Genomic DNA, 16996 nt, shown 5'->3' on the forward strand with positions numbered 1-16996 from the left:
AAAAATAAAGAAACTTTATTTAAAAAATAAATTAAAAAAGCTACACATGATTGGTGATTTCATTCTTTGACAACTTCTTCTGGGGAGACTTCAAAAGTAAAAAAGGAGCTTTCTGAAAGACAAAAAAATGGTGTAATGAATTATTTAATTAATTCTGAGGAATAGGATTACAGAGATTATGATCGGTCAAATACATTTACACAATTTGATGAAAGGTTTGTGTAGCAGGTTTAACAAGGAACTTTACTATTGCTGAAATGGATTTTGTTGCCTCATTACATCCTGAAACACCAAGCGTGTGTTCTGAGTCATCTCTTGCTGGGCTTCACTTGATGAAATCATCAATATGAGAAAATTCCTCCGTTTTATCATTTGATATTGATCAACTGTATTAAAGTACTGGACTTTTGTGTGAATGTGAGTCAGCTTTCCCCTCTTTTTATACACAGTTTGATATATAAATTATATCTTGAAGAATCACAGACCCAATGACTCAGTGTGTGTGTATTTAATACACAATACAATCAACTTACTGATTAGAAGGGTTGGTCTGGGGAGTTAGTGTCGTGTTAGTCAGCTATTTGGGTCGGAGGTCAGGAGGGAGTAGACCGGGGACCTACGACCCAGTGAGAGCAGCTGTGGGGAGGAAGTGAACCTCACTGCAGTCGCTGGACTTGATAAAACACGGCCTAGAAAAGCCAAAATGTATGTTAAGAGAACTGAATATTGATGTTGACTAAAATCCACAATTTATTGTATATAGTCCGTCTATCAAATGTACAGCTTCAACTAATGATTCTTTTAATTATCAATTAATATGCTGATCATTTTCTAGATTCATTATTTGTTCCATGTCATGGTGACATCAGTCACGAGAATAGAAACCAGATTTGCTTAAAAAATGACTTGAACAAATAATTAAAGTATTAATATGGTTGCAGATTTTTTTTCTGGTGATAGACTAATCACTTAATTATGTTGTATGTAAGATGAAAACCGCATTCATAAAAGTGGTAACAAGTGACTGAAATATTTTTTGGAAAAACTGCACGAAAATGATGAAGTTGAGAAAACTCACTCTCACAGAAGGACTTGTTGTTGGTTCTTTTTCCGTTGAGCTCAGCTGTCTTCAGGAAATGTGGCTCGCTGTACACAATGTGTGCACAAACAGACACGCATTACATCACATAACATAGCCTGTAGCACTTTGCGGCGCCGTGCATGTTGCATGAGGGCTAAAAGGTCACATGGGGAAGGTGGTGTGAGCGTCTCTTAGCCTCGGGACAAGCCATGCGCAATACATTGAAACATAAAAAAAGACCGCAGTGAGTCGGTTTAGGTTGTGGCGAGATCCCTACCTGCCGCAGGTTTTTCTTCTCAATCTGGAACCAGCTTTTACTTCTTCTGCTTTGTCAGTACTTCTGTGGGTGCAGGGGAATATTAAAATATAGAGTGAGACATTAAACTACAATGATAACATAACACATATCTTAAGATAAAAGGAGTTTTTAAACTTTATAAAAGGCCTTTTTTATGATTTATTACAGTAAAAGCAGTGACACCCAGTGTGGTCATGGAAACCACCTAAGAATGGATCTCCTTCCTCCTCATCGTCCTCCACTCCAAATGACTTCCTGCTCACTTAGAAGCATCACATGATTTTTAAAGATGTGACCTAGCCTAGCCTAAGAGGGAATGCTAATCCTCGCAGTGTGTGGGAACGGAGCCTGACGTACAATGTGGTTCTGTGCACTCCCTCCGGTGCAGACCTCCTCCTGATATCTGTGTGTGGTCTACGGTTCTCCGAAATCACTCCTCGCAGTTCTTGGACCAGAGACCTGAGCTCACGGGCGTGGCACTCCTGCTGGAGGAGAGAGAGGAGAGAGAAAGACAATGAAAATGCACTGCTGTGGTGATGCTGATATAGTATAGAGAGGGAGCGATTAGTTTGAGTTTGAACAGAGAAACCAGGGAATGCAAGACAATCTCACAAATTTCTGTGACGATTTGCAACAATATCTTTTATTCTAAGGCCAGTAAAAAGAACAAAAAACTGAATTAGCACTATTACAGTTTATGACAAAACAAACCAATCAGTGTTTAACTGCTTTGTTGAAATGATTTACAGTTTGGCTTCCCTCCATGCCACAGGAATGTAACGCTGTGTATGTTTTTGATCTAAAGGCAGAGCAGATGTGCTGAGCTTGTGTCTGTGCAGCCAAATAAACAATGATTCACACATGCACTTGATAGGCGGACTATAAGCAGTTCCCGACTGTACCGTGATCCGGGCGTTGGAGACGTGCTGGGAGGAGGGTGGGGCAGTGAGTGCAGATGGGGACGGGGAGTCCAGGTCAGATGGAGGAACATTCAGAGCTGTGTGCAAATTTTGACCTTGGAGCTCCTATAGAAAGGACAAAATTGGTTGTTACTCAAGATTTGTTGCTCAGCTCCATTAAAGAAAAGTATAGTGAGTAAATAGAAAGTCTGACTAGATAAAGACATTTCTATCAAACATGCATGATGAAGGAAGCTTAGAATAAAGCATTTAAACTAAATAAGGGTGTATTTTTACATAAATACGCAGACTGTGTATAAGTGGATAAGCCATATTCCTTCTTACAAAAAGACTCTTTGTCTGTAATCAGCTCTACCTTTAAGTCCAGAGCATGTCGGAGCTTCAGACGGAAAAAGTCCTGCTCCTTCAGCTGGATGAAATCTTGACAGTCTGCAAAGCTCTCTGACATCTTTTGGAAAATACAAAGAATTTGAAACAATAACACAGTGATGGACACAAACAGAGACAGAACAGGAAAGATACGTTTCTTTATTTACATGAAAATATAAACGATCATTTTTTGTTTTTGTTCCAGAGGGAGATAATAATTGTTTTGGTGAGGAGTGGCGAATGAAAAAACCTTACAACATTAAATGATAGTAATTCTTAGAAAGAAAAAAAGGTAATTTTTCGGGCATTTAATGTATTTATTACATAGAGGACAGTTAATATGTCAAGAGAAGGTAAAGCTGATGGTCAATGAGGGGAAAGGGAGATGAGGAATCAAATCAAACAAAACTCGCTGACCAAACACAAACTGAAGATTTTGCAGTTCATGGTCTACAACTGGTGTGTACTCTTCTGACGTTATATATGTATATTTCAGTCCCTCACAATCTTATCCAGGCTTCTCTAAATACCAGATAAAATGTGGTGGTAATAAAATGAAAAAAAAGTGTACATGAGTATCACCTTGTGAAGGATTGCCTCCAGCTGGCCGATCCGCTCCCTCAGCTGTTTATCTCTGGAGCCAAGCGCCTCCAGCTCGTTGCCAAGTTGTCGCTTCTCCTCCCTGACGAAGGTAAGCTCCTGCAGCTGACGCCGGTTCTCCATGCTCTGGTAGTGTTTCTTCTGGATAGGAGGTTAAATGAAATGGGTATAGTGGGTAAATAGGATATTATGAAAATGTGTTTTGGTGTTGTGTCTAGAGGTGATATGTTGTCATTAAATGTACCTTTTTCAAAAGCAGATTTAGCAAATTCTAATTGCTGCCATGTAAAAAGTAGACTGTTTTCTATACTGTTTTAGGATAGGGAGGGTTGACAGAAAATTGGAACAAATGCTGACATGTGAAAATTAATTTGTATTTATTATTTTGTGGGACTCTGCAAAGCTGTTAGAGCAATTTGGTGTCCAAGAAATAAAACTAAAACTCTTCAAAACGTCCTCAAAGACTTCACACACGTATAATGGCGCCTGAACTCGCTCGGGTGAAATCACTCCTGCTGGGTCACTCCTCAATGTCTCGCCTGAGTCAGAAACATTGGTTGATTATCAAAAGTAATTTAGTAATTGAATAAATGTCTTACAAAGTCAATCATTTTTATTTTTGTTATTAATTAGTGACATTTGGATCTCCATGAGCTAAATGGCTTACTATTCAACGGCTGAGATGCCAAGTCTGCCGTTTTGTAATTGAGAATTAAGGAGCATGACGGAATTCCTTTTTTTTTCAGTTATAAATTATTATAAGATTATATATAAAAAAACCCATAAACTGTTCATATCTGGAGATCTGAATTTAACTTGACTAGAGATAAGCCACTGAATGATCAGCAGAAAGGCTGTAACATTACATTTCTTACCTGGCACAGCTTGTCCTTAATGTCCTCTAAATGTTGGATCTTGACCTGCAGGGAGTCGACCTGCTCTCTCCTGGCAGTGATCTCCGTCTGCATGTCCATGGCGACTTGGAGGCCTGAGACAATCGCACAAGACAAAATGACAAAGAGGGAGAAGAAGGGAAAGTGAGTGATATAGCGAGAAAGAACATCATTTTAATCCCAGAGCTTTAATCTTTGACAGGTTTTGTACATATCAGGGACATATGTTCATTGTTACACATATCAGATTATATCGATCAGACTGGAATACAGTAGAGGAGGATATGTTCATATTTATACTATGAGAGTTGTCTGCATTCCTGGATTTAATCACGGTCCAGAGTAAACCTCTGTTATCTGTACACTTAATCTGGGACTGGATGTAAATCAGAGGATGTTTTTTAATTAAGTCTCAATTTAATTGATGTCATGAATCTAACCGTGTCCATCAGCTCCTTCCAGGGTCCTCAGGGTGCACCTGACCTGGTCCAGCTCGTCATGGGTGTTCCTGAGCTGACTCTGAAGCTTCAGCACCGCACCCTTGTGCTCCTCGTTCTCGCAGCTGTGGAGCTGCTGCAGCTCCTCGTGCTCCTCTGAAATCACGCCCGCACAAACACACGCATCATATCCTCAGAGCGAAACACACTTTAACACACGCAAAACAGTGGAAGGGCTTGGTTGACAATGAAAACATACCGAACATGGTTCTTTGTTTTCTTAACACAGCAAGACAAGAAGATCATTTGATTTGGCAAAGAAACTGTGAGAGCTGATCTCTTTCTAGAAACAGCACTGTGTCATTTCTGGTGAATGACAAGGCCTTAGTACACAAGTCTGCTGTCCTCATGGTAGAAGTCCACATGGAATACTATATTGTGTGGTAATTAATTAATTAAAACCTCATACTTCATCATAGACTTTACATTGTTTATTTATGAACTATATCAGTCATGCAATGTTTTAATTAATATAAATTGTTGAATAAATGTAAATTCTGTTGCACTTGGGTCATGTTTGTTAATATTTGTATGCAATGTTCATATTTATGAGGCTTTGTGCATATCTTTATCATAATGTTGGACTGGGACACTTAATGTATTGTGCTGTTTGATGCTGGTGGGTGTACATACATATTCGAATGTCTGCTTTGTTGATAATCCCACGAGGTCACGTTAACATCCAGACACAAACACTATTCATGCATTCATTCATTTTTATAGTAGGGGAAATGCAAGTTTGTTTTCATAGCCATAGGTTTGTTTAAATTATGGATATTGGTCTTACGTGTGTTGATACACATTCCATAAAACTCAACTCACTATTAAGGGTGAGTAATTGCAAGCGATGGATGTCCAGCTGGATGGTGAGCTGCTGTTTCTCCAGAGTTTCCTCCTGGACACGCTGACTCTGTTCAGCCACAGAGGCCTGTAGCTGCCTCCTCTCCTGCTCTGCAGCACCCAGGTCTGACTTGTGCCGGTCTAACTCAGCCTAATCAGCACATGGCACAAGAGGAAGGAAGAGAGGCAAAGAGTGAGATGTAAATGAGGATGTAGGTGTGGTATGAAAGTAAATAAGAAGAATAAACAAAATTGCCCTGCTCCTGACCCTGAGCTGCTGAATCACCAGCTTGTGTTGGTTTAGCTGGTTGCTGAGAAGGCTGTTCTCCTGGTGAAGGTCGTTGATGATGCTGTTGTGCATCTCTATCATCTTCTCTCGGTCATCCAGCTTCAGCCTCAGTGTCTCTCCTTCTGCATGCAGGGTCTGGCAATGGCTCTGGGCCTCTTCCAACCTGGCAAGGTGCTGGAAAAATCAGTGAGGTTCAATGACCTATCAAATTGGGCACATAGTTCCTGGATCATGGTTTCTATATAATCTAAATGGTTTTATTATAAACCCTGACTCATAATGCGTGATCTCCTCTAGAACATTACATGCTGGGCTTCAAGCTGCCTGAGCTGGAGTTCCTTCTGTTTCTCTTCCAGAAGTTCCTGGGTTGTCCCCCCCTCCTGGGCCCTCTGATCCAGCAGGCCCTGTAGGCAAGTTCCACATCAGGGTTATGAGAAATAAACTCTTATCCATCGCCTTATCTATAACCAATGGAATGAAATGTACACCGATTTGTGCAGCACCAGTAATTGCAATTAAATGGGCATTATTCAATCATTAATAGCCTGTAACTGCCCTCACATGAGCATCAGCACTCCTCGCTGACTCACCAGTGTCTGAAGCTGTTTCATCAGCGGATTACACGCCTCCGCTTGTTTTCGGTGCACCATCATAATATGCAGAACTTAAGTATCATTTAATTACGTCATATAAAGTCAACCTGAGGCGTTAGTTTCCACTTTAAAGAGTGTTCTTTAATTAAAAACATGCATCTGTATGAGGACTTTGGGTATGATAACAACAGAAGTAGACAAAATGCCGGTTTTGACATTCATGGTTTTGCTGCTGCACCTTGAAAAGGCCAAGCTGGGACTGAAGCTCGTCTGCCTGTTGTACAGATCGCTCTCTCTCTCTTTGGGCGTCCACCAGCTGGGACTGAGCCTGAATGAGCTGCTGCTCCAGACAACAAACCTACAGTTTCACAAACACAATTTCATTTAAGTTTTAATTCTAATAGAGAAGACAAGAGTGCCATCAGTTTTGCTTCTCCACATTGTGTTTGTCTAATCTTTAAGTTTCTGTGGTCTTATACATCTAGTGAATGGCGGGTTATATTGCCGCTTAGCAGCCTCAGTATTTCATTGCTTGTATTTTATATTGTTCATAGTACTGTTGTACACTCTTCCTTACCTTATCTGTATGGCTGCAGAGAGTTGACTTCAGTTCACTGACCTGACACCGGTGTAGTAATGTCTGTCTCTCTGCAAGTTTCCTGGGCATGCAAGGATATATATTTAAATGTTTCTGACACATATAAGTTCATTCCTCATCACTGATCATATAGCAAAGTAGCTTTAGACTGGAAACTATCTCTGATAATACAGGCACATAATGAATGGGAACAACACTTACTTTAGCAGCTCCAACTTCACACCTAGGCTGAAGCTGTTGTTTTTCGATGAGCTCAGTTTGTCAGTCAACAGCGCCATCTCCTGGCCAAGACTTTCAATCAGGTCTTCCATTCTACAACAGATCAAAATGAAGAGTTAATACTGCTATAGTAAACAAAATATACTAATAATATACAATGGCAGAGCTTGGTTTATAGCATAAAATAATCTGACGAGATGAAATAATACAAAAATATAATTTAAGCAGTAAGCAGCTGCAGCAGTGAATTCTAATTGGCCAACAAACCACACTATGCTCAAAGACTATTTTCTTACTAAAACTATGTTTACAGATTAGAACTTAACCAAACGATTGTTTGTATTTCTATTATATATGACAAATAAAAGCAGCCCTTCCTAACAATTAAGAAGCGCCAACCTAAGAACGTTTGGTTTTTTTTGCTTGATAAGTGACAGAAATTATGAATCTATAATCAAAACAGTTGACGATTTATTTTCTGCCAATTGACTAAATGATTATTGGACTTATTGCTGCAGCTCTCCATTAAATTACCTTTCATTTTGATTATTTACTCCACTGCTTTCCTCACTCCCCAGATGTATTATTGACTGCTATGAAACAGAAAAATAGATCAGACATAATAAAAGGCAAAATGTTTGTCTGTGTCTGCAGTACACTAAATATGATTTGTAACTGACTTCTAGTACTTACAGAAAAAAGTCTCTCCTGTAGCCTCTCTGACTCATTGTTAAAATCCTCAGGTAAATTAGCAGCCGGTGACAGCTGTCTTGAAGTAGTGGCTACGTTAGGACTGGCGATGGCGTCGTCTCCACATTGTGTCTCGCGAGATAACAGTGAGTACATCTCTTTTACATTTCGTTCCAATGTCTCTACTTTCCTGTGAAATGCCAACGCCTCATCTTGCGTCTCCTGCAGCTTCTGGTCACCGGCCCTTTTGATGTTTTGGAGCTCCTCCAACATGAACAGCATCTTTTCCATCTGACCAACGTGTGTCCTTGAATCCTTTAATCTACACATAAAAAGATCTGTGGGTCAAAGAGATTTAATACACTTATTTACAGGAGTCAAATTTGATCAGTGTCTTCACCTGAGGTTGGACAGGACGGCCTTCTCCTTCCGGACTTTATGCAACTTAGCCTGCAGGTTCACGATGGCTTTGTTAAAACTGAATGTCTCTTGTTCAGGTTGATCATGTGTCTGTGTTTGAGAGGGTAAAATAACACATTACATAGAGATAGCAAATTCTTTGCCAATTAAGTAATTCAGACAGCATCAGGCTAACAAGATTCATGGCTGTAAAAAAGTATGAACCTTGTAGAGCTGCAAGTCAGACAGCTGTTGAATACAGTCATCTATTGCATTTCCCAACACCTCCTTTCCAGGAGAGCTGATATCTTCTTGGTTTGAACTATCCAGAGCACAAACCAGGGGCTGAGTCTCTGGCTGCTGGTGGGTTGAAGGTATCGTGGAACCCCCAGGTGAATAATCTGCCAAAAGAGCAAAAGAAGTTTAAAACACACACAGTGCATGTTGTCAAAAATAAGGTTTGGTGAAAAATGTATCTTTGCAGCACTTACATGGGTTGGGCTTTTGATAATGCTGATTTTTTTTGTTTTTTCCCTACCCATCTGTATATCTAGTCAGGTGATTTAGGTTTTGGAATAACCTTCAGCTTCGGTCATTGTATCATAACGTGGATGGTATCACCACTTGGGGTGCTTTGCAGTCATGGTATCATAGCGTAGGTGTTGTGAAAAATGAATAATCCCATAATTAACATGTTATTTTTTCATCTCCATGGCTGCTTCAACACAAACAAAATGCCATGTGACGCTGCTTGTACTCACAATAATTACTATGGTCATGGCAGCTTTGTCCAGGTGAGCTGTTGATGCCGTATGTGCAGCCAAACCTCTCCAAGGTTACTTTGGTTGCATTTTCCACCTCTTCCTGAAGCCTCTGTGTTTCCTTGGTGCGCCTGTCCAGCTCCTCACTGTCAAAAAAGGACAAAGAAATTAGGAGGGATGGAGAGCATAGTCTATAGTGATAAGATAAGGTAAAATAAGATAATCCTTTATTAGTCCTGCAGCGGGGACATTTGCAGGATTACAGCAGCATAGAGTAAAGTGCACACAAGAGACATAGTAAAAGAAAGACAAGATAAAAATAAAATGGCCATAGACATTGAAATGTAGTTACACATTCCAGATGTGTAACTACATTTCAAGTATTGGACACACTTCAAAGGTCAAGTAGACAGAAACAAGAGGGACTTTTAGAGGATGGGTCAGTAGCTGTGGACATTATTTGGTGACCAGTTTGTATTTTGATCCTATTGTTTATTTAATATAACATGTTCTCTGTCTGATTTGTATAACTTATGACCATTTTATGTTGTCCCTTTGATTGCCTTTGTAGCAACTGAACTGAACTTATAGACACTGCTTTAGCTCAAGATATACAGCGGGTAAAATAAGTATTGAACACCATTTTTCTTAGTAAATATATTTCTAAAGGTGCAATTGACATGAAATTTTCACCAGATGTCGGTAACAACCCAAGTAATCCATACATACAAAGAAAACAAAACAAATAAGTTCAGATATTAAGTTATGTGTGTGCAACGTGTTCAATACTTTTCCGCCTGTGTCATTCCATTTGATTACACATAACTTAATTTCTGAACTTATAGACACTGCTTTAGCTCAAGATATACAGCAGCTAAAATAAGTATTGAACACCATTTTTCTTAGTAAATATATTTCTAAAGGTGCAATTGACATGAAATTTTCACCAGATGTCGGTAACAACCCAAGTAATCCATACATACAAAGAGAACCAAACAAATAAGTTCAGAAATTAAGTTATGTGTGTGCAACGTGTTCAATACTTTTCCGCCTGTCATTCCATTTGATTACACATAACTTAATGTCTGAACTTATATGTTTGGTTTTCTTTGTATGTATGGATTTCTTGGGTTGTCACCGACATCTGGTGAAAATTTCATGTCAATAGCACCTTTTAGAAATGTATTTACTGAGGAAAAAAGTGACGTGTTCAATACTTATTTTACCCTCTGTAGCGTTATATATCTTGAGCTAAAGCAGTGTCTGCTGATGAGTTGGAGTTGTTAGAGCTGAAATATCAAAAGAGCTTATGTTTTGCATGGTATTTATGGCGTTGAATGAAGACCTCAGTTCATCCAGTGTCAGGCTGTTCAGGCTCATCCGGGGTGTGACGTCATGGCTCTCTGTGGAGAAAAGTGGAACAAATGACGTGAAGAGCTGAACAACTCAATAACAGTAGCTTGAATCCATTTAACAAGATGGCTAACAGTGTTGACTGTGACCTACCTGTTGTTGTTCCTGTCTGTGTCCGTGTTGACATCTCTGTTACTTTAAATTTAAGCTAACCTTCCCTGGGAAGCTAACATTAGCCGTGGAATTCTCGTTGACGGCAACGTTCCATCACCATGGAAACGGCATCCGTGGCTAACTCCTAGCTAGCCTTAAGCTATCTTGGAAGTCGACGTAGCTCGGTGCTGAATACGTTTTTTGACGTGAGAGCTTAGCTTGGATGTTTTGTTTAGTGATGCAGAATATTAAAATTATTATTATTTAAAAAAAAGTTAACGTTAGCGCCCACACTTTTTGAATCAATCCGCCGACATCCGCTTTCCCCCTCGTCGCGCACGGTTCGTGACGTAATCACGCAACGTCACAGCCTGGGCGTCTCCCGCGGTGCATGCTGGGTATTGTGGTTTACGAACAGGTCAGCGGTTGTTTTGTTGATTCAGGGCGGACGCTCTCTTTTCAGCAGGGACCAAGGGTCTAGTTTTCAACATTTATCGACCATAAGCGTAATCAAAATGGAAATGTGAAGATCTGATAGCTGTAACTAAGCTGCAGAGCTATTCTTTTCTTGCACGTCTGCGGGTTTTGTGCAAGGTAAGACGACGTTTTTTTTTGTTGATGTTAAAGCTGGCCAATCTTTGCATCATCAGCCTTTATATTTATTTATTGCATGCATGGATGTTTGTTGTTAAACCGAATTAATTATGTCAAGATTCAATCAAATAATTCAGCCTCTTCTGATATGTGTAATAGTGACCCAGTTATAGCTGACCTGGTTTGTGTTGTTGCACAGATATCTACATTTATCCCAAATAAATGCTTTGATTGTGTGGGTGTTAATACTTGTTTTCATATTATTTAGTTCATTATACTTTTATAACGACGTTAAAATTAGGGAAGGTCAAGAATGTGTAGTTTTTGGGTGGGGGGTGGGGGTCCTTCACTGATACTTGACACCCAGTAGGTGTGGTTAAGGACACAATATTTATATGCCCTCCTCCTCTGCAAGCAGGGGACCACTTTTGCAGACTCTTGCATTTCAATGCAGATGGATTAAATGATGTTGTTTTCCAGGATGAGGGATCTTCAAGCCATTGACAGCCTGCTCCTGAAAGAGTTGAAGTCATGTCGTGCAAAAGAGTACAACTTCATTCCCAGAGAGACTGGCCTGAAGCTGATGGAGTCAGCATCCACAGAGGTAAACCCACTGAACCACTTTTATATTTTTGGTTTATCGATACAAACTTATTGGATTATTAAAGATGTATGCAGTTCCTAGCGATGTCTATTTAACCTCAAGTGTGATTCTTTCAGAATCACACTGGAGTGTCTGCGAAATGCAGGGACACCCGAGTGGAAGAACTGTGGGGCCTCACCAGTTTCTTTGGCTACAGCACTCAAACATTTGTTCAAGCTGTCAATTTGCTTGATAGATTCCTCACTATTATGAAGGTAGGAATTTAACAAACTGTTTAATTTGAATATGTTGTTTCAAGTTACATCTTTGGATGTTTTTTAAGTGTATCACCAGTAAGAAGGAAAAACAACCACAACAACTTTGTTTGACCTTGAATCATGGGATGTTGACTCACACTTATCGCTATTGTGTCAGGTGCAGCCCAAACACTTGCCCTGTATTGGCGTCTGCTGTCTTCACATTGCTGCAAAAATGGTCGAGGAAGAGAACAATGTCTCACCCACCCAGGAACTCATTCGCATCAGCCAAAGCAAGTTCACTGTGTCAGACCTGTGTCGCATGGAGAAGATCATCTCAGAGAAGCTCAGTGTGGAGCCCGACGCAGTCACCGCTTTCACCTTTCTCCACCTCTACTACCCAGCCTTCACATTCCTGTCCAGTGGAAGGTACACATTTTATTTTATTTTGCTTACTCTTGTTGTTATTACAGATGCTTTGCTCCAGTTGGCATATAGTTGGTCAAATGGATACTGCTTTATGAGCTTTGTACTGGCGGATCACATTAGGATTCCCTCTATATTTTAAGGGAGGAGATCCCAAGCATTGGGAGACTGGAAGCCCAGCTCAAAGCCTGCTTATGCCGGCTTGTTTTCTCTAAAGCAAAAGTAAGGATTGTTCTCAGGAGACAATTTCACAGCATAGCAGCATTCACACTTTGAGCCCAAGGACTAATTGATATGCTTTTTTTTTCTTGTTTACAGCCGTCAGTGCTGGCACTGTCCCTCATTGCTCAGGAGTTTGAAGCCCTCCAGTCCAACACCTTATCGAAGATTGTACAGCAATTCCAAAGACACCTAAAGGTATAAAAAAAAAAGTAAAGCTGCAAGAAGTGATCTTTTTTTTCTCAATTAATTGATATTGTTTACCCTGGAAATAGTCTGCATATAGTGAAAATGGCCACCAGAGGTTGTTAGAGAACCCGGTAATGTCTTCATATGTATTGTTTTGTCCCTCCAATAGTCTGAAACCGAAAGATATACAGTTCACTGCATAGAAGACTAGAAAATAGAATAAATCATTGAAAATACTTTTTTACAAGCTTCATTTTTTTTGTTGTAGTGTCTACTGTTAAATCTGCATACTCGAGCTTCTATAATGTTTTTTTGTGGCACTATTTTAGCACCACACTGTTTTTTCTTTTAAGAAATATTGAGCAGTATTTAAGGCTCTTATGTGGCTAATATGCTTAAGTTCTTTTTCCTTACTCCTCTAATTCCATCATTACTTAGGTCTTTCTGCTACTATTAATACTTAGAAATTGTACAATGTGGAATGTCACTGTCACCGTCTGATCACATGCTCATATAGTATGAGGAACAACACATGTTGATGACCCCATAGTTAAAGACTATTTCTGTCTGCAGCCTCTCAGATGTTTCCTGTTTGTCATATTCACAGATCAGCGATAGCGAGCTTCTCCACTGGAAGGAACTTGTGGCCAAATGCATGACTGAATACTGCTCAAGCGAATGTAACAAACCAGACAACAAAAAGCTAGTTTGGATCGTTTCCAGGAGAACAGCCCAAAATCTTCAGGCCAATCACTTCAGTGTGCCCGGCCTGCCAACTATTCCTGAGGGGAGCTGGGACGAGAGTGAGAGGTTAATAGTCCAGGTTTTTTCCATTTCCTTCATGCGGAATTTTGTGCTGTGATGAGGAGATATTGAAGAAACGGTCATTCCTGAATGTCAACAGACTCAGCTGAAATTCAGGACTCAGCAAAACCACAGCTGCTAACAGTAATTAAAAACTAGAAGTTTTGTTGAACTTGATCTGTGAATTGTTAAAATGGTAATGGAGAAGACAGGCTTACCAACACAAAAGCCTTGATTAAATATATCACTCTGCTCTTATTGCCTTAGTTGATATCGCTCTGAACAATGGCTGCAACTTACAATTACTTTCTTTATTGATTAATCAATAGATTATTAATTTGATGAATCTTTTAGCCTATATAATGGCAGATATTAGTATAGACTGTCCATCATAGTTTACCAGAACTCAAGTTAAACGTCTTCAAACGTCTTGTTTTGTACGACCAACCTTCTAAAAGACAAAGAGTTTCTGTTAATGATACAAAACTGCAAAAAAAACTCTCACTTCAAAGAAGCTGGAACCAATTAATGTTTATTAGTCTTTTCGATATATGACTTAAACAATCAATTAATTATTGTTTTTTTAACGGGCTTTCCAGCAATTCTTTACTGAACAATAGCAACTTTTCATTAGACCCCTTCCTGTAGATAGCAACATCTTTTAAACTCCATCCTTTGTGTTTGTAATGTAGGCTTTCAGTTTTTTCCATTTTTGACATTTTTTTCTCCAAGCTAAAGCAACACCAGGGTCATTTTCTCAGAGTTCACAAATCACCTCCAGAACCTGAAGACATCTGTCTGTTCCCTCATTGATTAATCAGCTAATCGTTTCAGCTCTACCCTGAAGCACTGAGTATTAACGGCCTCCTCTCTTCTCTCTCATAGTGAGGACTCCTGTGAGGACATGAGCTGTGGAGAGGAAAGCCCATGCGGCTCGCCAGGGAGCGACGGCGAGGGAGCCTTCTTCCCCTCCACCTTTCTCAACCGCAAAAAGTGACGTGTCCTCAATGTGCAGCAGCGACAGATGTATGTTTGTCCCCTAAACTGTCTTTAAGGTAGTCACCATGTTTCTGAGCAACCCTGTGTTTCACTTGTTACCACCGTAGGTACGACAAGTGGCGGGTTTTAATCATTAAGTGCCTGTGTTGATTCAGTTTACTGTCTGGTTTTAAACGTTTAAAATGAATACATATCGTATTAATGCAAACTGGAAAATTGCAATATCTTGGCAGCTTGATGATAATGCATCTGAATTTCCTTTTCTGAGATGTTCTCTTTGTGTTTGTTTGTGTCCGAGCTCGGCACATTCAAGGGAAATCAGTGAAGCACAAGGGATAACTTGTCAGTCATGAGGTACACTCACTGTTGAATACCAGCTAACACACTAGCACATCCTCCATCTTTTTTCAAAACCTGTTTTGCTACTCAATATCTACATATAAACAGTATTCGGCTAGAATATGTTTGACGTAATTACACAATCCTAATGTGACTGTTAATGCATGGATACATTGAAATATGTGATTTTTGAATGGATGTTGTTCATGTTTACCAAAATAAGCTTATTGTAAAGAAAAATGTAAAAACAAAAAAATGTATATAAACTGTAAAAAAGAAAGAAGAAAAAAATATTATGTTTTGTGAACTCTGCATAATGTGTGTTGTATTTGGATATAACGTGGAAGATGTTGGAAGGGTCAGAAATAATCCTTCCAAATAAAACGAGCTTTTCATATTCTTTTTTTTTTTCTTTTCTCTTTTTAGTTCACTTGCTTGTGTTTTGAATTGTCCACTAGTAGTGAACTGGGCAGCTGCCCAAAATGTAGCCATTGATATTGCATTTTAACTAATTGAGACCAACCTGAAACACTGGCTTCTTCTGGTTCCCTTAAAAGTCCTATACGCAAGAACTATATCACAAGATGATTTCGTCATATTTTAAATTGTCCATGTGTCCTCACGATAAACACAAACCACATGCTTATGGGAAGGGATTTCATTTTACATCCTGCAGTAATTCATGCATGAAACCCTCGGGAGTTGTGTATTAGTTACACATCAGCCAGTCTTCTGTAAACTGTTGCATTCAAAATTCCACAAGTATATATTCATTATGCAGAACTGCCTATTTCACAATACTATTTATTATATTATTGGATTACAATTATTGATGCATTTATGCGTACAGCGATATAGTGTTGCAGCTGATAAATATTGGACAAAGTTCAATTAATGAATGCACTGCTCCATATCCCAATATATGATGATAATACATTTATTAATTTATTTTAATATTAATAACCTCAATCTACAATCTACACTAGTAACTAGCTTTGTAAGTACAACATTACTTTTTCTTTCCATATGAAATGACTCAAGTAAAGTACAAGTACTTCAAATTCATTCAAAATCAGTGGAGGAAGAACTCAAGTACTCAAATCTTTTACTTAAGTAGAAGAAGAAATATCACAACGCAGAAATGTCTTGTTACAAATAAAGGTCTTGCATTCAAAATGTAACTTGAGTAATAGTACAGACGTATTATCATCTAACTTTAAAGTACCAAGAGTAAAAGTACTCACCGTGCAGAATGGCCCATTTCAGAGTAAATGATGTTGTATTTTTGAATAATATTTATAAATGTATCCATGTGTGCATTACTTTAATGTTACAGCTGGTAAAGGTGGAGTTACATTTTATTATTTTATTTACTTGCTACTGCTCCTCCCTGGGGATCATTACAGTCTCATCTTAACCAATAACCATGTGTTTCTTTGTACAGTACCAGTCAAAAGTTTGGACACACCTTCTCATTCAATGGTTTTTCTTTCTTTCTTTCTTTCTTTTTTTCTACATTGTAGATTAATATTGAAGACATCCAAACTATGAAGGAACACATATGGAATTATGTGGTAAACAAACAAATGCTCAACAAACCAGAATATGTTTTTATATTTTAGATTCTTCAAAGTAGTTGAATGAGAAGGTGTGTCCAAACCTTTGACTGCTACTGTATGTGTATTAAAAGCTATATTAAAAAAAAAACCAACAAGTGGAAATACTAGTTAAGTACAAGTACCTCAAATTCACTTGAGTGATGCTGGGATTAAAAACCAGAGGGCACCCTTTAGTGGATTTGTGTGATCTTTCCTCCCCCCCATCTCTTTATTTAAATCCCATTCATTCCATTATTGGACAAGCTCTACTTTATGCTGAGAGCTGCAGAGAGTGTGTGTGAATGTGTGTGTGTGTGTGTGTGTGTGTGTGTGTGTGTGTGTGTGTGTGTGTGTGTGTGTGTGTGTGTGTGTGTGTGTGTGTGTGTGTGTGTGTGTGTGTGTGTGTGTGTGTGTGTGTGTGTGTGTGTGTGTGTG

General features: G+C 39.1%; 2 protein-coding genes across 4 annotated transcripts; one reads left to right on the top strand and one right to left on the bottom strand.

Moving 5' to 3' along the window:
• Positions 1 to 39: 39 nt before the first annotated feature.
• LOC129101430 (coiled-coil domain-containing protein 158-like) lies at positions 40 to 10758 on the bottom strand. 3 transcript variants are annotated; one of them, XM_054611258.1, is made up of 23 exons: positions 10554 to 10758; positions 10393 to 10450; positions 9048 to 9193; positions 8512 to 8687; positions 8288 to 8397; positions 7891 to 8209; positions 7732 to 7787; positions 7180 to 7290; positions 6958 to 7039; positions 6619 to 6738; positions 6093 to 6191; positions 5767 to 5961; positions 5481 to 5649; positions 4602 to 4754; positions 4144 to 4256; positions 3251 to 3409; positions 2655 to 2747; positions 2282 to 2404; positions 1737 to 1864; positions 1359 to 1421; positions 1079 to 1146; positions 534 to 689; positions 40 to 112 (listed from the first exon to the last, which is right to left on the bottom strand). In XM_054611258.1, the coding sequence occupies exons 1-22, from the start codon at positions 10585 to 10587 to the stop codon at positions 574 to 576; spliced, it is 2691 nt and encodes an 896-aa protein (XP_054467233.1). In that variant the 5' UTR covers positions 10588 to 10758; the 3' UTR covers positions 40 to 112; positions 534 to 573. The 3 variants fall into 3 exon arrangements, with proteins under 3 accessions (XP_054467233.1, XP_054467234.1, XP_054467232.1); XM_054611259.1 differs by having other exon boundaries at positions 1737 to 1861; positions 7732 to 7790; XM_054611257.1 differs by having other exon boundaries at positions 7732 to 7790.
• Positions 10759 to 10989: 231 nt separating this feature from the next.
• Positions 10990 to 15346, top strand: LOC129101300 (cyclin-G2-like). The gene is made up of 8 exons (XM_054611050.1): positions 10990 to 11147; positions 11628 to 11751; positions 11868 to 12005; positions 12166 to 12416; positions 12557 to 12635; positions 12732 to 12830; positions 13429 to 13631; positions 14511 to 15346. The coding sequence occupies exons 2-8, from the start codon at positions 11629 to 11631 to the stop codon at positions 14620 to 14622; spliced, it is 1005 nt and encodes a 334-aa protein (XP_054467025.1). The 5' UTR covers positions 10990 to 11147; position 11628; the 3' UTR covers positions 14623 to 15346.
• The last annotated feature ends 1650 nt before the right edge of the window (positions 15347 to 16996 follow it).

The sequence above is a fragment of the Anoplopoma fimbria genome, chromosome 13 (assembly GCF_027596085.1).
Source record: "Anoplopoma fimbria isolate UVic2021 breed Golden Eagle Sablefish chromosome 13, Afim_UVic_2022, whole genome shotgun sequence".
NCBI classification, from domain to species: Eukaryota; Metazoa; Chordata; class Actinopteri; order Perciformes; family Anoplopomatidae; genus Anoplopoma; species Anoplopoma fimbria.

Excerpts from the sequence above, each read along its gene's own strand:
- LOC129101430 (XM_054611257.1), bottom strand. The coding sequence starts at position 10,587 with ATGTCAACACGGACACAGACAGGAACAACAACAG. Across the intron at positions 7,040-7,179 it reads GTGAAGTTGGAGCTGCTAAA|GAAACTTGCAGAGAGACAGA; the intron begins GTAAGTGTTGTT and ends TTGCATGCCCAG. Across the intron at positions 2,405-2,654 it reads GACATGCTCTGGACTTAAAG|GAGCTCCAAGGTCAAAATTT; the intron begins GTAGAGCTGATT and ends TCCTTTCTATAG.
- LOC129101300 (XM_054611050.1), top strand. The coding sequence starts at position 11,629 with ATGAGGGATCTTCAAGCCATTGACAGCCTGCTCCTGAAAGAGTTGAAG. Across the intron at positions 11,752-11,867 it reads TGGAGTCAGCATCCACAGAG|AATCACACTGGAGTGTCTGC; the intron begins GTAAACCCACTG and ends TGATTCTTTCAG. Across the intron at positions 12,636-12,731 it reads TTGTTTTCTCTAAAGCAAAA|CCGTCAGTGCTGGCACTGTC; the intron begins GTAAGGATTGTT and ends TCTTGTTTACAG.